General features: G+C 31.8%; 2 protein-coding genes across 2 annotated transcripts; both read right to left on the bottom strand.

Annotated features, from left to right (window-relative positions):
• Positions 1 to 8962: 8962 nt before the first annotated feature.
• LOC133822448 (uncharacterized) lies at positions 8963 to 10121 on the bottom strand. Its single transcript, XM_062254787.1, has one exon. The coding sequence runs from the start codon at positions 9961 to 9963 to the stop codon at positions 9154 to 9156; it is 810 nt and encodes a 269-aa protein (XP_062110771.1). The 5' UTR covers positions 9964 to 10121; the 3' UTR covers positions 8963 to 9153.
• A 2082-nt stretch (positions 10122 to 12203) lies between these two features.
• LOC133821034 (uncharacterized) lies at positions 12204 to 13977 on the bottom strand. The gene is made up of 2 exons (XM_062253567.1): positions 13158 to 13977; positions 12204 to 12545 (listed from the first exon to the last, which is right to left on the bottom strand). The coding sequence occupies exons 1-2, from the start codon at positions 13779 to 13781 to the stop codon at positions 12330 to 12332; spliced, it is 840 nt and encodes a 279-aa protein (XP_062109551.1). The 5' UTR covers positions 13782 to 13977; the 3' UTR covers positions 12204 to 12329.
• Between the last annotated feature and the right edge of the window lie 10930 nt (positions 13978 to 24907).

Below are 24907 nucleotides of genomic sequence, written 5' to 3'. Positions count from 1 at the left end.
AAAATCCTAAGTCATTGAAAAATAATGATCTTTTAGAGAAATAAGTCACATATGCTAAATAATCAGTGTCGACATGTACTAAGAAGACCAAGAGAAATACTTCAATCCAATGCTACTCCTAAGGGCACACATTCGGCTTGTATAACCGTAAAGTAACCTACAAAACAAATCAGCAAGCAAACATTACATTTGAAAAATAATAAAATAAAAACTAAATACTAAATTTTATCATTGCGATAAAATGAAATACAATAAAAGAGAGAACTTATTTGTTTTTAATATTGTACTCAAGCAAAGAGGTCCACCATTATCCAGAAAATACACAATATTGAAAACAAATCGGTCAACACAAGACTTTTCCTCTTCTCCTTGTCATCCCTTGTGATTACGGAAAACATACAATTAGGCAACTACCATTATCAACCTTAAATGAATAACTAAATGGAAGAAATTAAAAAATGAATAAGTAAAAAATCTTTTCTGTAATTGCAACTTTTGTTTTGTGGATAATCTATAAGAATAACCAATAAGTTAAATATAACACTATAACATCAAATAACAAATAACTAAGAATTAAATATTAAATGTGAAAGAACCAATTATCAATCTATTTAAAATTGAAGTTAAAGAAGAAATTTGTAAATATTAATATTATTATATTTTAACATTAATATAATTACGTAAATAAATAAATTAATAATTGCTTTATATAATTCACATTAAAAATTAAAAATTAAAATAAATAATTGCTTTATATTAGAGAAAGAAAAGAAAAACAGAGAGAATACTCCCTACTACACTTCTTCCTCCTCATTACACTTACAAACCATATCCAATTGATGCTGAAATGCAATTTGAAGACAATGCCAAACCAATAATGAAATCACATACATTGCTATTTAAATAAAAAAATAATTATAGTAACAATTAAAACACGTAGTAACTTCTTTAAGGAAAATGAAATAGTACAATGTTTAAAATAAGAAAGTTGGAATATAAAATAATTGACAAAGTTTTCTTAAAGACCAACTAACTGATATTTAGTAAACTAAAGAAACATATTATGATTTGAAACTGCAGTTTAAAAAATTGATAACTGCTGAAAAAAATAATTAATATGAATTTTTTTTTAAATATTCTGGAACTATGAAAAACTTCTACAAGAAAAACATAATTATCATACATATATCACAACAAAGAGGAAATGGGAAAAAACTTATCTTTAGTTGCAATTGCAACTTCAGTGAATGAATCCAAAGAAAATAGTGAGAAAGATGGAATGAATCAACACACTTATTTGAAAAATAAATATTTGGATATTCATTAATAATTGAGAAAGCTTTGATTTCCACTTCCGAAGATGAGCAAGAAGTGTACTCTGAAATTGGTACCCAGTGCCTTCTTTCTATACTTCATTAACTAAGTAACCAACGACAACACCCTAATGCAAATAATCTTGATTTTTCTGCATACACTTCCTACTTTGCCGAAAAATTTAACTAGTGACTGAAGACATCAAAGGTGACAAAGAGCTTGCCAGCGTCGTCAATGGTGAGAGAGAATGATGGAAGAGGAAGAAATGAGGAAATCTTTCGACTGCTGAAGATGAGCGAGAGATCTCGGTTTTCACCGTCGAAGATGAGTGAAAGGTTGAAGGATAGGACAAAATATCGAATTCTGTTGTTTGAATGAAATTTGTGGGTGTCAATTGGAGGGAATGATGTATTGTTGAAAAGAGGGAGGACAAGGATTGGTGAGAATTCGACGTAAAGGTGGCCAAAGGATATTTGAGAAAAAAAACTATAAAAAATGAATGTAACTACCGCAGAGCAATCCGTAGTTTTCTCACCCGTTGGGATCCTAGTGTTATACTTATTTAATATAATATAACCACCTTATATGATATGACACACGTACCCTGTGCCCTCAGTGACTTAAGTACAATATTTTCTGAATTTTCGTTTTTAGTAATTATCAAATTAATTAAACCATGTGAATTAATTAAAATGCGAAATGGTAATTAACTGTTTACACAGAAAGCAGTTCTGTCGGGACAGAATCCGAACTTGTCACGATAGGAACTGAACACAATAAATAGATAAAGAACACACTGAATTTTTATAAGGTTCAGAAACCCTTTCGAATAACTTACTCCTTGGGGCCACGCCCAGAGAATAAACCAATTAGTAAAGAAACAATGTGTACAAAAGCATTGACTTAAACAATGTAAGACTCCCTCTTAAACTATTGCTGCAATCTTGTTGTACTCTTCTCTACGAATTTGATTTGATGAAACGCTGATTCTCTTGAACTCCCTTCAAAGAATAGCGAGTGCACACTTCCTCCCGAAGTGAGACTTAGTTAGAATCTCTCCCAAAGATTCTTATGAACACGTTCACTATAGACACTATCTGTTTACAATAGACTAGATAGATATCCACAAGTACACTCAACACTCTCACAAAGATTAAGGTGAATAAACGTAATCTCTACAAATAAAGACACTCTTCAAAATAACATAATGTTTACAAATATTCAAAATGGAAGAGGTGAAAATTCCAAAGGCCTTGGCAAGATATTTATAGGCAGGGAAATCGTCCAAGGCCATCAATTTCTGGTATCTTTGAAATCAATTTGCGAATTCCTTTGATTTAGAAAATCAGCCAGCCAGATGAATTCTGTGTTGAAACTGATGAGTCAGCAACGTAATCAGTTTTATCTGGCAGAACGAACATGGTCAGTTCTTTTGACCATGTTCATTTTCGACACCTTCTTTATTCCAGAATATTCATAATCCCACAAAATCCCTGAAAATAATCTCAAGATAATTGCAAAATATATTGTTACCAAAAATTGATTATTTGTGATAAATAAGGCAACAAATATATTCACACTTAAATATATTTTCACATTACACAATCGGCTGAATAATTTGATATTTAATCCGAAAATCAAATATGGAGATATGCTACTAATTTTAAACATTTTAAAATATTTTGTCTAAATTAAAGTTTAGCCAAAAAAGATTTTACACTACCTACTCACTTTTGCTACAAATTTACCATATTATTAATTACTATTGTGTATAAATGCAGAGACATAATACCTTAAGGGGGTATTTGATATGAGGGTTTGGTTTGGTGGGAATGAGAATGTCAAATCTAACCCATGTTTGGTAAATTTATTTTTAATAGCTTGGGAGTTTGTGTTTCCAAGTGGGTCTCATTTTTTAGCTTGACTTGAGGGTAATCTTAACTCCTCTAAACACTTGAGTTTCACATTCCCTTAATCTAAACCCCCTCTAACTCTACTCCCCTAAACCCAAACCCCGTACCAAACACCGTAAAAGGTTATGAGACTATTTTGTCAATCTCTACAAATTCAAAGAACAATTATACTAAAAATCTAATTGTAAATGCTATCGTGTATTCTAGATGCGTAAATTATATCCAATAGGGGTGCACACGGGTCGGATTTTCGGGTTTCGGGTTCGGGTTTTGCGGGTTACGAAAAATGGTACCAAAACCAATCCGAAATTTTCGGATTTTTTCGGGTTCGGGTTCAGTCGGGTTCGGGTTCGGGTGTAATTTCGGGTTTGATGGGCCATTTCTGATTTTGGGCCGAAAAGCCCAGATTTGCAAAAATGCCATTTTTTTTTCAAAAATACCATTTTTTTCTTTCAAAAATATCATTTTTTGGCCGTTTCAGTAGTACTATGTGCAATTGTTTCTGATATTTGCCAAAAAAAGATAAAAATTAAGTTACTTAAAGTTTCTATGTAATAATAACCTTTAATTGCCCAGTAAGTATACTAGTACTTATATATATTATCGTATAGATATTATACATATATATACATGTACAACATCACAAAGGGTTGGGTGCCGCCGCATGAGAGCTGAGGGAGGCGAGGTGAGGCGAGGGAGGCTCCGGGCTCGTCTCGAAGGGTTGCGTCGGCGGCAGGCAAGGCAGTGGCTGGCACTTGGCTTCTCTTCTTCTCTCCTCCTTGCTGTTGCTGCCGTGCTGAAGCTTGAACCAAGAGGGAGGCTCAACTCAGGTTGCCGTGGCCCGTGCTTGATGTTGATGATGGTGATGCTCTGCTGAAGCTTGAACCGAAGGAGGACGACGAGGGAGGTTGGGGCTGGGCTGCCGCTTGACTGAAACGAAGGAGAAGAACCAAAAAAAAAGGGGGTCGGGTAAAGTTTAGGGTTAAATTCAATTGTTTCAGTTCAGATTTTGATTATATTTATTTTTATTTTATTTTTTATTTTTTAAAAAAATTCAGTCGGGTTTCGGGTTACACCCGAACCCGACAGTACATATATTGCAAACCCGAATCCGACCCGATTTTTTCAGGTTCGGGTCGGGTTAAACCCGATTTTGTCGGTTTTTTTTCGAAAAAAACGGATTTTTCGGGTTCGGGTCGGGCGGGTTTTGCGGGTTAAATGTACACCCCTAATATCCAAAACCGAGACATAAATGATTATATGAATAAATGGCCTCAAGTCCACAAACGATAACTCTCTCTTTATGACTTTAACACCTGGAAATTCTGGATTAGAACTAATATTTGCTAGCCAAGGGGTGGCTACCATTTGCTCTTAAATATATATGAATTTTTGAAAAACGACATGTCGTTAGGGAAGTATTATTGTAGTAGTCGTTTCGGTAGGGGGTTAGAATAGTGAATTCATTGTGATTAGATGTAACTATATATCTGAAGGTTTAATAATAAACTTTGGAGAACCACTGGACCATCTTTCTGTAGTACCAGGCGCTAACAACATAACATAAATTTGGGAAGAGGGACCCATTATAAATCATAACCCTACTTATTATTTATTTAGGTCCAAGTGAATATATTTCAGGAAGAAAAAAAAGCAATGATAGTAGTAACAAACCTCTTCCACTCCTGAAAGAAAACTTTTATAAAGACCCATTTGGCCAACAAGATTGTTGAAGTTCATTTAAATTTGTTTGTTTGTGTCAATTTTTTTTTATTATTTTTTTGTTATTGTTTAGATAATTTACTTTAAAAAGTATTCTTTAAATCATAAACATATATATTTTAATGTAATCATATATATATATATTAAATTAGGATAATATTAAAACAGAAAATCTAATATTAAAAAGTTAAATAAATTTTAAAATTTCATTAAAAATTGAATTAACTTCTCATATATATATATATATATATTTTAAAAAAGAACTTTCCTGGAAAAACTAGTAGAGATTAATTTGAAAAATACAGTTGCATGATTCTGCCCCTTAATTAGATCATTGTCAGATTAGACTGTATTGCTCGATTTTGAGGGGTGTGATCACGATTATGACAATATCTTATTTGATTATAATCTAGTTGGATCGCCATAAATTTATATATATATATATATAATTTTTCTTCAAACAAAAATGTTATCATAATAGTGAAGTTTGAAAACCTTAATTTGAAGTTTCTAATTTTGAACCCGTACATAACAATAGTATATCCATTTCATTCTCTTTCAAACCCTCTTTCTCATTCCCATTCACGCCAGCCAGTCACCACCACGACCACTGTAGGAGTGAACAACTTTCGAGTTCTACCATCCCCTCCAAGTTGTTGTCCTTTTAACTCTATGGTCATGATCTGGTGTTTGTAATTTTTTTTAGTTGATGTTATTTGTATTATTTATTTCTAATATATTATTTTGTTAAGTATTGTAATTTTATATGAAATCTAAATTTAAATTGGATTTTTCATTGTCATTTGTTAACACTTAAGCTTAATAAATGTATGCTTGTTTTTTTGTTAAAAAATGATGGAAAATACCAGTTCGGCATTGTTTTGTTAAATAATAATTTGTACCTTGTGTTTTACAAAATAGATCAAAATAATGTTCTAAATCCAATTTTAATTAAAATATTTTCAAATATAATATTTCATTTTCAACTCCTCAACTACTTTATTCGCTTCTCTCAACTCATTGCATGGCCAACGGCTCAAGAATTGATCTTATAATTGAAAATATTTTTACCAAATTAAAATTGGGATTATGGTACTATATTGATCAATTTTGTAAAGCACAATATTTGAATTGTTATTTAACAAAACATATGGCCCGATCGCGTATTCGGGCAGAACACGAGCCAAAATGGCATTTTCCCAAATATGATTGTAAGTGTCATTTTGTTGAACTTTACATGTGTTGAAATTTTTGATAATATGTATTAATTATTAAATATATGCTTGATGAAATATGTATTAATCTGAGCATTTTTTTTATATTGTTTTCCTGTAATTTGCACACAAATGCTCAATGGGAAAACGACACCTCTAGGGATATGTCGACTAATAACGGAGGATCAACTTGAACTGAGAAAGTGATCAAAGACTAAAAAATGAACACATGATATCTAAAATATGTAACAAATCATAATATCACATCCTTCGTCATATGAGAAGGTGCTCGAGCACAGGAGGATCAGGCACATAAGCATACCAAATGAAGGATATCCTCGAGGAAGAGAAGTGCTTGCAAGTGTCTTAGGACGAGAGGTGTGCCCAAGCCAAAAGACAAGTAGAATTCCAACAAGTTAATCCGACATTGATTCCAGACCAAATACCTTGCGTTGAAACTACTCAAGTTTATTTTCAGCAAAACTACTTGTAAATTACAAAAACATAGAAAAAAAAATTGCCACGAAATTACTTAATATTTTTTTTTCTTTACGGCAAAACTACCCAAACCCATTTTAAATGTTTAGAAGTAAAAAATTTAAACAAAAGAAAAAATATATAAAAAAAATATTACAAAAATTATCCATTATATTTTTTAGAAATTATGAAGTAAATAATAGATAAATGACCAATGGTCAAGTGTTTAGAATTTAGATATTTTCTTGATATATCAGGTATTTGAACATATTGATTGTAACAAATCAAGTAACTTTTGGTCATAAGAAACTCTAATAAATGGTCAATGCACGCCAAAATGCTGCTGATCATAACTAAGAAAAATGAGAGAATACAATAACATACTCCAATACACATCTTTTATTTTTATGGGTTGCACTACTACATACCATTTGTCGTTGTCATTGAAAACATAATTATCTCCTTCACAAATAATCATTGATGAACATATATGTGTATTTGCCGAAATGCATATGCTTTGTTGAAATATATGCTTGCAGAAATATATATATTTATGTATATGTGTGAAATTACAGTCTCAAATCGAACCAGACTGAACTTAAACGCTCTAGGTTAGTTTGGTTTGATTTGATTTGAAATTTCTTAAAAACCATCACCAAATCAAACTGCAAGACTAATTTATGTGAGAAGAGTTCCCAAACACAAAAAATATTTAAAAAAATTATCTAAACACTCTAAAATAACTTTTAGGCTTCGAAAATAATTTCAACTCCAAGCCTCATGTGTATCAGATTATGAAAGATATCTAGGCTTATTTAATTAATCTTATTATTGAATTAAATTAAATAAATGTTTTGTTTGGATTCAAATAAAAAAGAGAGAAAGAGAGAGAAACAAAGCCACACACCCCCTGCTTTTGTAACAAACATAATTTATAAACGGTCCCCTCCTTTACTTCACCATCCCAACTATAAACGTACAATTTTCAGTAACAGCCCAAAAAAAAGTACAATTATTCATAACTAGAAAAAAAATTATCATTTTAATAGTTTTCAATGAAAATAATTGATGTTGTATAACGTTGTTACTTGTTAGAGTAGAAATAATATGGTTGGACACCAAAACTAACAAAAATAATGGAGAAAAAAAACCCTCAAATCTAACCAACATCAACAAAAATACCACTTTTAACTAAAACACATACCCTTAATTCTCCGTCTCTCTTTTGTCTAAGAAAGAGTTTTTAATATAAATATTCACCAAATAATTAGGGAATTTTTTTTAACTAACTAAATCGTTATAATAAATATTTTATTATATAAATGTTGTATGAATTTTTTTTATAAATTAAATAAATAAGAAATATTTACAACATAAATACCCAGTATTTTACATTATTTCTATTAAAGTTAAATATTTAATATTTTATTTTTATAACAAAAATACTAAATGTTGAATATATATTAAAATATTTTTTGGCAAAAATATCTAACATTTTAAAAATATTTTTTTTAGTAGACAGTAACAAATATCTACTTAGTCAATATGTTTAACTGTTCTAAAATAAAAAGTACGAACAACAATTATATTTTAACAAAATTAAGTATTTATATTTTAACATATATTCATCATTAAATATTTTTCCAGTAAAAATAAAAAAATTAGATATTTAAAAGATTGAACAATTATCAATAAATACTTCATCACTAGTGTTCATAAAAAAAAAAGAAGAAGGGTATTTTGGGATATCTACAACCCTAGTAAATGTTAGGTGTCGTGAAGAATTATAGGGCACCTACCATAAATTAGATATACAAATAAATAAAAACGAAAACCCAACAATTAATACTACCCAAACTTCAAACAATTCCAGCTCAACCGAATAAAAAACAAAGCACATTATAGAAAATCGCATCCCTTTGACGTTATTATGATTATTATTCAAAATCAAAAGAAAGCACCGAATAAACATCAAAAAAGCAAAACAAAAAATTAAATTAAATTAAAAAAATGAATAACATTATCCCCATAATTGTACTTAATAATCATACTTTAATCTTCCACTAACAATAATAACACCCATACCCGTATCTCTAATTTTTTAATTGATTGCCCCATTAATCACCACACTCAAACAAATATCTCAAATATCTATCTATCTATCTATACCAATCCCACCCAATCACAAAACTTGGTTCTCAATTTAACTCTACCCTAACGTGTATAAACATTTTCCAGGAAAAATAATATATATAGCCAAACAACTTCACGGCTGAGAAAATTTGAATACTTTAATTTTCGAGACCCCAAAACGCATAAATATAATAAAAAGTGGTAGCATTAAAGAGAAAGTTTCCCTCGAGAGGTACCATGTCTTATATTCCACCCCTTCCACCCCAAAAAAAAGAAGAAAAAATTAACACTACTATTTTTTTTGTTTCTGAGCTTGAAAATAATAATAAAGGGAATAATTTTTTTTCCTTTTTAGAAAAATAAAATAAAAAAGATTTACTTTAAGCATTCGGACTCCAAAGGCTCCACAAACGAGAATTCAATAACCCCAACACGTCCGGCAATACCTTTCTAGCCAAACCCTTGTGGTCATTCGCCGTCGTCATTGTCCGTACAGCCACCGCCACGGCATCGCTCACTTCCGTGAGCTGCTGCTGTTCCTGTTCATCTTCGACGGTGTCGTTTTCGTTCTCCTCTTTGAGCTCTTCGTTATTTTTCAGCGGAGCTTCGAGAATAACAGCACATGGCGGGCTTTGACTTTCTTGAACCTTCTCCTCCGGCACTGGAAGCAACGGTGGTTGCGGCGACGGAACATCAGGGAGTACTAATGGGTTTTGGACCAGGTGGGGATGATCACGGCGGCCGAGCTTGTCCCGCCGTTTGCCTCGGCCGTTGTTCTTCTTGGACTTCTCACCGTGAGTGAGGTGGTCCTCAAAGGCCTCAATGACTTGGTGGATGAGCTCGCGGTTAGGGGAGGAGTCCCACCTGAACCAGTAGCTGGTATAGCAGTCGAAGCAGTCGCAATCGAACATGGGAGTCTTATGCCCATTATTATTGTTATTGCTAGAACCTTTTTTAGACGATTTCTTCTTAGATTCTTGACTCACCGAAGAAGATGAAGAAGAAAAAGAAGTTTTCATGGACCTGGTAATCATATAAGCTAAGACCTCTTTGTCTTCGAGAGAGAGAACTGAAGCCAAAGCCAGAATAGCAGCTGGAAGAAGCTTCAAAACAGAGAGAACTTCTCTGTCATTTGAAGAAGAAGATGGGTTTGGAGATGGGTAAACTTTACCCTTGCTCTTTATCTTCATGATGATTACTACTCAACTGGGTCTTATGAAAAAAACAACTTCCTTTTTCAATCAATGGAGGATTACTGGTGGAGAGAGAGATGGGTTTTGAGGAGGGAGGGAGAGAGAGAGAAGAACAGTGCGTTCTAATTTTCCTTGGTAGAGAAGGAAGAAGAAGCATACGTCGAGTCTAATTAATTTGTTTATTATTTTATTTTCCAAGTTTATATAATTTTGAAGCCATGCTCACATTCCGGCTGAGCGCGTGTTGAGCACTGTCACAGCATTTTGTTTAGAGAATTTAAGTATTATACAAAGTAAGGCATATTTGGTTGTTATTTATATCAAAAGAGGTATATTTGGTTGTTTTTTTTTTCTTAATATCGAAAGAAGTATATTTGTGTAATTTATTCTAACATAAAGTTTTAAAGTAGTCTTTTGTATCCATATCAATTTTAGCATTTTTAAATTGAAATTGAATGAAACCCTGAAAATGAATTAAATTGGAATGACTTTATATTTTAGTAGTAAGTGTAGCAAATATACAGTGCATTCTTATATATTAATAGCTTATAATTGTAAATGATTGAATTAATGCGTAAGATCTGTCTTGTTTTTAAGACATTTTAAAAGAAGAAAAACAAAAAACAAAACTGAGTAGCTTTCAAATTCTATTTTAGTATAATCTGAAAATTTAAGCTTACATATTATATAAGTAGAAAGAAAAAGTAGCAAATATTCAGGGTATTATTATTTATGGCTTATAATTGTAAATGATTGAATTAATATGTAAAATATGTCTTGTTTTTAAGATATATTTTAAAAGAAGAAAAATAAAAATAAAAGCGGAGTAGCTTTCAAAACGTGTACTAAGTAAGTCTAAGAATAAGATAGTCAATTTTCAAAGTAAAAGTCAAGACTAAATTTTTAATTTTATTTTTCTCAAAATTATTATGCAATGTTGAATGGTTGGTAACTTGGTAGGAACTAGGAAGTGAGAACACAGTCCCCGCGCGTGGGTTAAGTTTGCTTGCTCTAATCAGGTGTGGTCAGGTCCATGGTAGTAATCTCTCGGCTTAGGGAAGTGTGGTCCAGCCAAAGAAAAAAGGGTTTATGGGGACAGGGCTCGGCAGACAAGGGTACATACAGCAGCTCCCTCCCTGGTTATAAGATCAACTTTCAAGGGGTAAAATGGTCAAATCAGAGAGAGCTCCCGCCCATTTGGATAAGGACAACCGACCAAAACACTGTCAATAATATTTTTGAGGTGGGTAATAATATTAATCTATCTTTGCCTTTTGTCTCTTATTAATATATAAATTAATCCTTTTTTTTAATATTTTGCTTTTAATTCAATTGCCACGTCACGCTTTTTGATTTATTAAGGGGTCCTTTTAAATTAATTGGGTTTCTCTTTCTCTACATGATTTGTTGAAGCTTAACAATGTGTCATTAATTCTCTCGTTGTCGATTTTAAACATTTTATTTATTTATTTATTAACTAAAGACTTAATTTCAATTCAAATCAAATCAATATCATCACCCACTCACTTTGTTTTCTTTTTCCTCAGGCAAGCAAATTAAGCAACACTAATTATTAATTACTATTGTCCTTTTATGTGTGGTTTCTTGGTTTGACTATGTTTGAGGCTCCAAAGTGGACCCCTAAATTGAAATGAAAAGGTTTTTGTGTACAATTTCAAATCTAAGAGTATCTTCATTCCCAGTTTCTCTTATGGTAAGAGAAGGACAGTGTGAAAATATATTATCTTTCTTCTTTTCGAAACTCATATAATAAATGTATTATCTCTGTTTCCACACATGACCGAGTTAGCTTTCATATAAAATATATATTTATTTATAAAGCTCTTTTTATAGCTAGCATAACAAATATTGGAAGAGAGACTATAATTTAATGGTATGTAGGGGCATAAGGGTGCGGCTTGGTCACAACCCAAGGCAAAACGATACCTATATATATAGGAGAAGAAACATCAAAATGTGAACTAAACAATTTATTTACAAATATTTTATAAAAATAACAAATTTTCTCTTTTCTTTTATTCTATCCTATGCGCTCTCCTTTTCATGATTCAATATTTTAATACAACATCAGAAAAGTAAAGTTTATTTTAATGTGAAATACAACCATTGTGATTTTCAAGGACAAATTGTGTTTTTTTGTAAAATGCTTTCTTGTACCATTTTGCAGCCAAAATGTAAAAAACTAATCAACTCTTTATATAATTGTGTGTACAACCTTTCTTCACCACTAAACCAAAAATTTGTACATAACATTATTACACGTAGACCAGATTGTTATATGCTTATGGATAAGTATAAAGAAAAGGAAAAAAAGAGTGAACATAAATAAAATCAATCGATAATCATGTGTCTTTCTTATCTTGATATGGTTGAGATTTATTAAAGGCTGCAGAGCGTTTGTCCTCTGCCATCTTGGCATGAACTTCATCCCTTTCACTGAAATACCTGTCGAAGGCCCTTGGAAGAAATCTTGGAATTAAAAACACAAACAGATTTATGGCAAAATATCCCAAATTGGCCACTGCTAAGCTCCTCCCAAACCAAAACCAACCAACATCCTGGGCCACCAAAATCACACACATCAACATCTTAATTTATATACACAAAGCTAAGGTAACAGATTATTAATATTATTATTTAAACTAGGCTCTCAATCCTAACCCTGCAATATTTTAAAACTAGCCTAAGCCTACATTATATGAAAACCAATAAATTATACCAATTGTGGTATAAAAATTATGACTAACTCTAGAAGCAATTGCTATGTGAGTATAAATATTCAGAAATATTCTAGCCCAACTCTATATACTAGAGTACCCAAAACGAGTACTCCGACATAGCTTTATGTGAACAAACCACACACACACACATATATATATATATATATATGTATGTATGACATATGTGGACATCACATGAAACTTTTATGCACTATTGAATTTAAAATCGAATCCAATAATGCATACCTAAAGTATCTTATAGCAACAGACTCTTTGAGCTAAGATTATTACTCTTGGCTATTTGTAGGTAACAACTGTTACTACTATATATTAATTTACTCAACATTATTATTATAAACACACAAAATAACACAAGTACACAAATAGATAGATATACACTATATGTTTATTGTATGTAGTAATAAAAGCAAGTTTGACTTTGACTTTAACCTTGAATGGAGCATTTGCAGGTAGGGTTTGGTCGACCCAAACATCTTTGATCCAGTCAAGAATGACAAAGATCCTCCGGACCGTATAAAGCAACGGAACCAAGGCTCGAACCGGAGGAGAAAACAAGGACAGCCCACTTATAATGTTCTCTGTCAAAATCTGAAACGATAACAAGAACAAGTGCGGCGTGGCGGACCGTACGGCGTGCCCGTCCCCTCTGGCGAAGCCTCCCAAAACGTACGCCAATGGCAGGAATAGCCCAACGGCGGTTCCCATGATCACGTACAGTCTGAAGAGTTTGCTTCCATGGAAGAGCTCTTGGGAAGTAGTGGTTCCGTGATCACAGTTCGTAGGGAACACGAGCCGAGACAGTGCCAAGAGGTAAGCGCTGGCGAAAGCTGGGAAGACCAAGTCCAGAAGTGGGACCAGGCCGCTCACTGAGAAGACCATAATGAAGGCCACCAGCTGAAGCTCTATGATACGTAAAGACCCCATAATGCCACCCGCTACCGCCGGCTGTTCCAGTTTCTGTTGGAGCCGCTTGTGGTGGTGCTTGGCGTCGGTGGTGGTGGCCGTTTGGTCTGGCTCCGACCGAGGTGCCATCGCCATTGACACTCCTGACATTTTGGCGTTGTGTTTGACTGGTTATGAGTACGTAAGTCGGTGATTAAGACCTTTACATTGAAAAGGAGAGAATATGACATGAAGAAACTTTTGAGAGATGTATTTTCAAGCACAGAGACATAACAAGTAGTGATTGAATGATAATAATAAACCACAACATACGGTACTACTTCAATGAATGTCTTCCACATATATAATGAAGAGTGTGCAAAAGTAGAAATTTAACATGAATGAGAGAGAAGACATATGTATATATATAGAGGTCGTAATCAAAATTGGTCCATTATCAATGTTCTCTGTTTAAAGAGATGACTATAGCTTAGTGTTTTTTCTTTGGGTGGGGGGTCACTTTGATGGAACATTTGATCGAATAATTTTATAGGAGGAAACTAAAAATTAATGGTGGTTGGAGAAAACCCATTTTATTTCATGGATTTTGACAAGTGCATGCATACTAATTCATTTGTTCATCTCATAAAGAGAACAAAACACTAGGAAAACACCTAAGATATACAACCAAAACAATGAATATTCATAATAAACAGAACAAAACAAGGCATGGGTTATGCATAATGATCAGTTTATAAAAACATACCGGTTGAAGTAAATTTAGAGGCCAGTAACACAACACAAGCTCCGTCGTAATCGTATCAAAGTCTGAACTGATCACCAAATATTGTTAGTGAATTATTAGAGAGAGTTTAGACTACAAATGATCAGTGCGAATGACTCGGTGAAACTGCATACTGAAAATTAGATCTTCTGTTTCGGATTTGTAGAAGTCAGACATTTGATATTCAGATTTTTCTTTTTCAACTAAAGAAATTAAGAATATTTACTTGATAGGTGTAAGGATTTTTCGACATGTAAATGTTATATTTCGACACCTGTAGAAATGTCTTAAGTGGAAGCATAGCTGTTGGACACCTCTCATACTTAGTTGTAACAGATATTGATAAATCACATCGAAAGGTTCGCTGGATTTGCATAAAATATAGGCCTGCTCTCAATGTAATTGTGGTCAAAAAATGGGCTTAGGCCCGATTTATAATATATCACTTTATTATAATTTTTTTGGGGACTACTTGATAACTACCGAGTTTTATGATTAGTTAACTAAAATTAGCTATTAAATAAATTCAGTTAAATTTTACCCATTATTATAATGACATTTCTCATAATACCCTTGCTTATACACATATAACTTAGGTATGACTGAATGATATAATTGGAAGATTCAAATAAATATTGGGTATAAAATTAATTTTTTTAAAAAGTTGCTAAAAATTAAATGACATTTTTAAAACTGGACACTCCGTGTAATTTGTACTTTTTTTTGACAAAATATAATTTATTATAATTTGTACATTAGTTTAAATTCTTTTTTATATATATATATATATTTGGTATATAGTAAATATTATTTATATTTTAAAAATACTATAAATATTAATAAATAAGTCAAATAAAATATTATAAAAAATTGGTATTTTTATTAGTGTATTTGATGTGAATTTACGTGTTTATGTCTAGTGAATATTATACATATAATTACAAGGGAGTTTTTTTTCCACATATTTATAGTTTTTTTTGGTTGATTTATAAAAATATGAATATTTAATTTTTTTTATATTTTTATGGCTTTTTTTTTGTTTAAGAGTTCATAATTATAAGATTTTATTTCTTATAAATTTAAGAAAATATATATAATTATGATAATAATAGTTATGTTTTCTTTGATTTTGAGAGTAGTTTTATTTTTTATTTTTTTTCCTTTATTATTTTATTATTTTCCAGATTTTTCTTTCTTTATTTTTTTCTCTTTTTCCTATTTTTTCTTTCTATTTTTCATTTTTTCGTTCTTTTTTCTGCTTTTTTTTTTCCATTCATCATTTTTTTTCTTTTTTTTCCTCCCATTTTTTTCTTCTTCACACATATATTTTAATATTACATAATTATTTTATTATTATACTTTTTTTAGTAGTTTTTCTACTATATGTAGAATAATTCAAACCAATTTTTTCAACCTTTTCTTTTTAATGTAACCCTGATAGGAATATCTAAATTTGAAAAGAAAAAAAATAGATATGAATATGTAAATAACCAGTTACCTTGATGAGAACATTCAAATCTAGAAGAAAAAAAAATCTGATATGAAAACGTAAATGAGTAACTGGTTACCCTAGTGGTAACATCTTAATATAGAAGAAAAAAATAGATATGACAACGTAAATTGGTAACCAGTTACCCTAGTGGTAACATCTAAATCTAGAAGAAAAAAATAGATATGAAAACTTGAATGGTAACAGTAACCTTGATAGGAACACAAAGAAAAATGATGGAGAGTTTACCGAAATGGGCACTAAAGAATTTTCGAGAGATCTCCTCCAAATCACTAGTATGGCTATCGAAATCGTGAGCACCAGCGTGTAGGTTCCAGATCCAAGTGAACATAAAGATACAATAGAGCTAGGACAGTTATTGTATGAGGTCTGTCCAATGCCAGATGCAGAGGCACATAATAGATCGATATGAAATCATGAGCTATCTCGTAATAAAATCGGTTGTTGCTGATACTTTCTTCTCGGTTCCTTCTTCTTCTTCTTCCATAGCGCGAGCTCAAAGAAGGAAGAGATAAGAGGCCCCACAAATTTGGAAAGAAAAAAAATAGATATGGAAACGTGAATGGGTAACCAGTTACCTTGGTGTAAACATTTAAATCTGAAAAAAAAATCTAATGAAAACATGAATGTGTAACCGGTTACCCTAGTAAGAACATCCAAATATAGAAAAAAATATATATGAAAACTTGAATGGGTAACTGGAAATCCTGATAGAAACATCCAGATTTGGAAAGAAAGAAAAAATTAGATATGAAAACATAAATAGGTAACCAATTACCTTAATAAGAATATTCAATTCTAAAAAAAGATGATATGAAAACGTGAATAGGTAACTAGTTACCATGACGAGAACATAAAAAAAAAAGTAAGAACATATATGAAAATGGGAAAGTAATCAGTTACTTAACCCAGATAAAGAAAAAAAAATAGTCACGATCTTTAAAAAATGTAGAAGAAAAAGCTGGAACAAAAAACTTGATTTGTTTTTTTTTTAAATATAGTAAAAAAAAAATAAGTGCAATAATAAAAAATGATAATAAATAATGAAATAATTTGAGTTGAAGGGGAGGCGACTGAATAGGGGGCTCTCTCAAAAAAGTTCAACGAAAAAGGAAGGAGAAAGAAGATACTACAACAATTTTCACTTTTAATGACTCTCTATAATGACTTAAACTAATAGTGTAAGTCATTAAAAATATTCAGGGTTATTTAAAGACTAATGGTGTAAGTCATTAAAAGTTCTTGTTAATGACTGCCTAGGTAAGTCATTAAAAGTAGTGGGAGACATTAATTTAAAAAAGGATATTTGCGGCTAAAATACCCAAACTTACAAATTACTAACACTTAAATACCCAAACTGATTTTTTGGTGGCAAAAGTACCAAAACGTTAACTTTACTTGCAATTAGAGACACACAGTGTTAAATGTTAAAGTTGATCAGTCAAAGGACTCGTGGCACCATATGATTGTTCCACATTATTATTATTATTTTAAATAATTTTTCAAAAAAAATATCATTTTATATTTTTCATTTAAAAAAATCAAATTTATTGTTTTTCAATTCAAAAGTAACAAAAAATAATTTTTTTTCAAAAAAAAAAAATCAAATTTGTTGCTTTTAATCAATTTAAGATTAAGTAAAAAAAAAATATTTAATCTTAAATTATTATTTGGATTTTTAAAAAAATTACTTAATCTTTAATTGAAAAAAAAGTAGAAAAAAATGATAAATAGGAAGATTTTAATAATAATAATAATAATAAATAAATTTGAGGATATTAACAATGAAAAAATAAATTTTAAAAAATGTATTTTTGATACTTAATCTTAAATTGAAAAAAAGTTTGAATTTTTTTGAAAAAAATGTAAATTTTATTTTTGAAAAAATTTAAATTGAATTTTTTTTTAAAAAAAATGAAAAATAAATTGAAAATTATTTTAAGAATAATAACATTGTGGACTAATCATGTGGTGTCACGTGTCCTTTGACCGGTCAACTTTAATATTTAAAACTGTGTATCTCTAATTGCAAGTAAATTTCACGTTTGGGTACTTTTGCCACCAAAAGAATCAGTTTGGGTATTTAAGTGTTAGTAATTTGTAAGTTTGGGTATTTTACCCACAAATATCCCATTTAAAAATATGACTATAAAATTATTTATTTATGAAATATCATACATGTAAGAGCATCTAACGTCTCCCTTGGAAAGACGTGTCAGACATCTAACGTTTCCCCTGGCAAGACGTGCCAGACATCTAACGTCTCCCCTGGGGAGGCAACCTGGACACGTCTCCCTAGAGGAGACGTTAAATTTCTGGCCAAATATATACTCAATCTTTCCTTCTTCTTCCCCGAGCGCATGAACCAGAGGCGAAGAAGGGCGATTTTCAGGGCCTTTTTTTGATGATTTTGGCCGATTTTAGGCTATAAAATCTCATTTGGGGTAAGTTTTTATTATTTATAAGTGTTGTATAATAGTTAGGATAATTTTCATTCTTATTTGCTCTAGTTATTAAGGGATTGATATTGGGATTTTAGGGTTTATGAGTTGTGGTTTTGGGTAATTTTTGGCTCAATAAAGTGGATTTAAAGCATATTTGAGGTAGGATTTCAAGATTAAACAATATATTATAGTTAGAATGGTAGAAACAATTATTTTTGTGCATTTTTTTATATGATTTGTGGGTTTTATTAGAAATATTAGTTTAAAGTATGAAAAATAATTTTTATGTATATTTGAGATACTATATTGTTTAATTTTAAGATGTTACCTGTAATGCCCCGAAATCCCTAATGCGGTTTAATGGCTGGATTAGTAGGTCGAGAGGACCATAATTGCTTAATTATGCCATTAAATGATTATATGCATGTTTATGTGAATTATATTATAATATGATGTTAAATGCATGCATGTGGGTCCACATTTGATTATTATGACATCAGCCCATCCCTTACTAATTCCCGTGTTTCAAGAGGATTTGGCGAGGCTGATATTGTTATTGCCTTCTTGTCTCTTGTTCTTTTCCCGCCTCTTGTTGCCTTCCTGCCTCCTAGTGTTCGAGAAATTGTCCTTGCTTTAGTTTCCTTTGCAGCAATAACCATCACTGAAGCAACAATGGGCAAGAAAATCGGGATGGAACCGATCATGATACACTCCTGCCCCCATTCCTTTGGTGTGGTTATGGAGCAACCTTTGGTTGTTGGCTTCTCTTCCACCTTACCAACCTTTGAAATGGATCTCTTCATTGACCGGGCTTGCCTCTTTTTGAAGCCTTTCGCAGCTTTGCCTCTCAAGGCTTGCTGAGTCTTAGAGACATTCTTCACAACTTTTCCTTTTCCAGCCTTTCTAGCTGGTGTAGCTTCCTTCACATCCTCTACAGGTTTGGGTACGCTATATGAAATGGGTACCCGATCAATAGAGAATGCCGCTAGGAAGCAATTTTTTTTCTCTCCTTGGTTAGAAGAGGTCGTTGGTAACTTGTGGAAGTAAACTATCACTTGTGGTGCCATTTTTCATGAAAATGGTAAACACAATTAGCACCAAAATTTTAAAGTTCAAGAATAGTCATCATAGTTGGAGATGAAAAGGAGAATGGGTCCCACCGAGCGTGCCAAAAATCATGTTAGACAAAAATTTCAAATTTAATATATTAAAATTAATGCCAAACACAATTTCTCCTATGCCAATTTTATAGCATAAGAGTTTATTAATTTGACTTCGACCCATCTAAGATTTTAAGAATAATCTCTTAATTACAATCCTTTTGTTTAAAGGAAACACCTTTTGATTCCAATTACGATGATATTAATTACTTAGGGTAAACTTGGGAAAAATTTGGGTGAATTTGGAATTGCAACTGAACTCAGTAATTTTGGTTAACTGAGCTGCCTACATACCTTCTTTATGAAGGATCAAGCCACTTGTAGTTCAGATAGATATTTTGAAAAATGAGTGGAAGAATTTCAGTAAATGACCATTCATAGGAATTCATGGTAATTTTAGAAATTTATGAAATTTCCGGTAGATGACCATATCATGGAATCATTTAATGTTTTGGAATTTATGAAAAATTCCAAGGTGAATGACCTTTTTATGGAATTTTGAGAGTTGTGTTTGATATTTGAGAATTTTGGAAATTTGTGGTTCATGTGACTACACTTAGTTTTAGCGACTAAGTTGCCTACGTATTTTTTAGAGGAATCAAGTCAAACGTAGTTCAAAAGTACGTTTGTGATGCTTTGAAAGTCAAGAAGTGAATGACCTCTTTTTGGGATACCATTTACTATGGCTTTGAATTTTAGTGCACTTTTAATTTTGAGGTAAAATTACCATTTTTTAGATTTTGTGAGGTTAATGACCTCTTTGAAATTTTGGAATGATATTTCATCATTTGAATTGATTTTGATGAGCTCATTTGGGATTTGGAAATTTCATACCATTTCACATGATTTTAGAATTTTATCATTTTGGTGACAATTTTATGTCTTGAAATCTCTTTATATATATATATATATATATATATATTTATCAATAATTTATTTTATTTATAAAGAGATTATTAAAAATCAATTTAATTGATTATTCCAAAATTTGTGGGGAATAATCTAAAATTTTATATCAGGTAATATCATTATTTTAAAATTCAAATTTTATATTTTTAAATTTGAATTTAAAATTTTGAGATAAAATCTGACTGTTTTATATTTTGAATTTATCAAATAATATAAATATCTTAAAATTCGAATTTAAATTTGGTTTCGAATTTGAGATATTTTGTTTGTTTTTTTTTAATATATTATTTGATTATTTTCATATCTCTGGGTCTATTTAATAGTTTTACAAAGATAAAGCAAGAGTCATATGATAAGTTGCAATTCTTTGACAGAGCATACACACAATTATTTTATCCCCAAGGTAAGCCCCTTTGTATGTATATATTGTATACGCACGATACATATTTTTTAAGGTATCATATATACAGTCTCTTTCTCCACTTAATCTAATATATATATATTTTTTGAGTTTGGCTTATATAAATTCGACTAATCCCTGAAAACATACATATATATATATATTTTGTTTGAAACACTACGTTGGGACTCGGTTCCAAATTTAATACTCATATGCATATATCTTGCTTTAATGGTTTGATTGTGGTACACATATATTTCAAACTTAACATATATATGTGCTTATGGTCACCCTAACAGAATATTTTGAAAATGAATGCCCACTTAGGCTTTCTTTTTTATTATAGTTTTTTTTTGCCGTATAAAACAAAATGCATCTGTAACATATGCATATATAATAATTTCACAATGAGTCATTCCTCAAAAATAGTTTTTTTGGCTATTATTGTACTTTTTTTTACTGGTCGTATAAAACAAATGTATCTATAACATGTGTATCTATAATATTTGTTATTTTTTTTTATATATATGGTATATATATATATATGTATACAAGACCAGACGATTTCCTTTGGTCGTTTATATATCTGTATATCATATAAATTTTGAATTGGTTAATTTGCAAACTGGTCTTCTAAGAACCATGAGCCTATCAGTTTTCATTTATTTCTTTTGGGGTGCAACTATACACATATATGTCAATATTCATTGAAACTTTCAGAATGACTTAATCTCTTTTGAACTTGATCAGAGAATTTATCTTACGACCAACGACTAGCCAATCCCAACATCGGCTTAGACAAATACTTTAATTATTTGTACTTTCAGTGAGGTATGAGATATTCAACCAAGTTTGTTTAACTGCTTTTTTAATCAAAATTAATATTTTGTGGCAATTTTGATAGCATAACAGTCCGACTTTATTTTATGGAAAAACAAATTAAGGATAGAATGAGTGCATTCTATAAATTTGGAACGTAATGAGTGCATTCCATAGCTTTTTGGGTGAGTGCATCCATTAATTAATTTTTTTTTTTGTGGCAGAATGAGTGCATCCATTAAATTTTTTTTGAGGCGGAATGAGTGCATTCCATAGATTTTTGGATGAGTGCATCCGTCGATTTTTGGGGGTGGAATGGGTGCATTCCATGTTAGATGAAGAGGAAGAAATGAGTGCATTCCATCATAGAGCAAGAGAAAGCTAAGGAAGAAAAAGAAATTTAGGGATAGATATTTACGTGTGAAACTTGAGCAATTTGAAGAAATATTGTGATTTAATTTTTTTTTCTCTGTTTCTTTCTTGATGCAAAATGTCTATCTTATTTTTTCTTCCTCTGTCTGATTTTTTATTCTCCTATTTTGTAGACTTAATTTTACGTTAAAGTGAAAATAAAGTGGAGAAAGTGGGGAGTGGTCAGAATGGGAAGTGGGAAGGTGGAGAGAATAATGGGGATATTTATTTTACTTTTTCTCCTTTACTCCAAATCAATTTTTTTTCTTTTATTATTTATTTATTATTAATAATAAAAATAATAATTAAAAAAAAACGGTTCAACAGATGCCCCCTCGAACATGCACGTGGTAATTTATGGACACGTGTAATGCTCGAGTGACCTTGAGAATTTGATCTTTGAACTCTCTGTCTCTCTTTGTAGATGCCTCTTCTATATTTACCACTCTTAATTTCGAAATGACAAATACTTAGGATATTTGTTTTTAAGTTTAAAAAAAAAAAGCATTTTGAGCTTTTAATTTGGTGGCTGCATCTAAATTAATAATATATTTCATTTTAGATTGCCTATGTACCCAAGGTGGGATCAAGCCTTCCGTAGTTCTTTTTTTTTTTTTAAGGGGAATATGAGTTGTTTTATTTTTGTGGCTGGGCCTAGTTATAAACTAGATTGCCTACGTACCCAAAGTGGGATCAAGCCTTTCGTAGTTCATTGCACACCCTTTTTTTTTAATTGTGCGGTCTACACATTAGGTGAGAACCTTTTGTTTAAGTGTAGAACTTCTTGATGAACTTTCCGTTTACACATGGGTAGATGCGTCGGCCTTCTGAATCAGAAAGTTCATATGCCCCTCTTAGGAATACCTTAGTGACAACATACGATCCTTCCCATTTTGCCTCAAATTTGCCTTTCATCCTTCTAGTTATGACAACAAGTCTTTTTACGGTAAACACTAGGTCTCTAACTGAAAAAGATCGGAATTTAACTTTCTTGTTGAATGCCCCAGCTACCTGGGCTTGGTAAATTTTGAGCTTTTGTTGAATAACAAGTCATTTTTCATCTAATGCCTCAAGCTCAGCTAGACGGACTTGCAAATTTTCATCTGGGGTCGTTAGTTGAGTAACAATTCTTAATGAAGGTATTTGAACCTCCAAAGGTAAAACCGCTTCAGACCCAAACACCAAGTTATAAGGTGTACAACCAGTCAAAGTTCTTACAGTAGTTCTATAAGCCCACAAAGCTTCTGGGAGGCGCTCGTGCCAGTCCCTTTTATTCTTTGTCACTGTGTTCTTCATGATTTTGCATAACACCTTATTAAATGCTTTTGCTTGACCATTTGAAGACGGGTTATAACTAGCTGAAAAAATGTGCTTGAATTTGTACTTGTCCATCAATTTGACCATTGCCTTGCATTTGCAATAAAGGGCATTGTCAGAGATAATTTTTTAAGGAACCCCGTATCGATAAATTACGTGATTCCTTATAAAATCCGTGACATCCTCTGCTCGTACTTCTTTTAACGGTACAACTTCGGCCCATTTGGAGAAGTAATCTGTAATGGCCAGGATGTATTTGTGGGCTTTGGAAGAAGGTGGTGTAAAGGGACCCATAACGTCCATTCCCCATGTTTCGAAAGGCCATGAAAATATAGAAGGATGGAGTGGTTGAGGGGGTTGGTGGATGAAATCTCCATGTAATTGGCATAACTTACAGCATTTGGCGAAATTAATCGCATCTTGAACCATAGTAGGCCAATAATAACCCAATCGCTTTAATTGAGCTGACAGTTTTGGGCCAGCTTGATGAGCGCCACATGTACTAGCATGAGTTTCTTGAAGTGCCTGTGTTGTCTCTTCTTTTGAGAGACATCTCAACAATATCCCATCAAATGAGTGTTTGTATAATGTGTCATTAAAGATCACAAATCGAGGCGCTCTTCTTCTTACATCCACTCTTTTTTTCAAGTCTTCTGGCAAGACTCCTTTTTGGATGTAGTCTTTGATTGGTTGGCGCCAGTCAGTTTCGTTTGAATTGTCCAAAAAATTTATCAAGTTAACTGTATTTTCCTCTTTAATTCTTCCCGTGGATTGAGGTAGCACATGGCGTTCTCCTATTGTAATTTGGATATCCCTTTCTTCAGGAAGTGTCAACGATGCAGCTAAGTTAGCTAAAGCATCAACTTTACCATTTTTTGATCTAGGGATATGATTTAGGGTGATATCTTGAAATTGAGCAAGCAAGTATTTAGCCTTTTCATGGTAAGGGATTAAATTGTCATGCCTGACTGCAAATTCGCCACTCATTTGTTTAATAACCAAAAGCGAATCACCAAATACTTCCAATGAGTGTATTTTCATTTCGAGTGCAATTTCGAGGCCGATAATTAATGCTTCGTATTCTGCTACATTATTGGTGCATATAGTCAGAATATGAAAAGAGTAAGGTATCAAGCCTCCTGACGGCGTCACAAAGACAATGCCTGCACTTGCCCCATTGTTTCTTGCTGCCCCATAAAAAAATAGTTACCATGGTGAAGTCTCGATTGTGAAAACTTCTTCGTCTGGAAGATCTTCTCGAAAATCCATATTGTCCGGAATTGGGTGTGTTGCCAGAAAATCAGCCAACGCTTGTCCTTTTATTGCTTTTTGCGGGACAAAATTAATTTCAAATTTTGACAAAATCATGGACCATTTGGCCAGTTGTCCAGACAATACAGGCTTTGATAAGATATATCTTAAGGGATCAGCTTTTGACACTAAAGTCACAGGGTGTGAGAGTAAATAATGCCGTAATTTTGTGATGGCAAAAATTAAAGCCAAACACACTTTCTCGATTGGAGGGTAGTTTTGTTCTGCCCCT

The sequence above is a fragment of the Humulus lupulus genome, chromosome 3 (assembly GCF_963169125.1).
Source record: "Humulus lupulus chromosome 3, drHumLupu1.1, whole genome shotgun sequence".
Taxonomy (NCBI): Eukaryota; Viridiplantae; Streptophyta; class Magnoliopsida; order Rosales; family Cannabaceae; genus Humulus; species Humulus lupulus.
The sequence above is the reverse complement of the archived record's forward strand: the minus strand, read 5'-3'. Positions and strand labels throughout refer to the sequence as shown.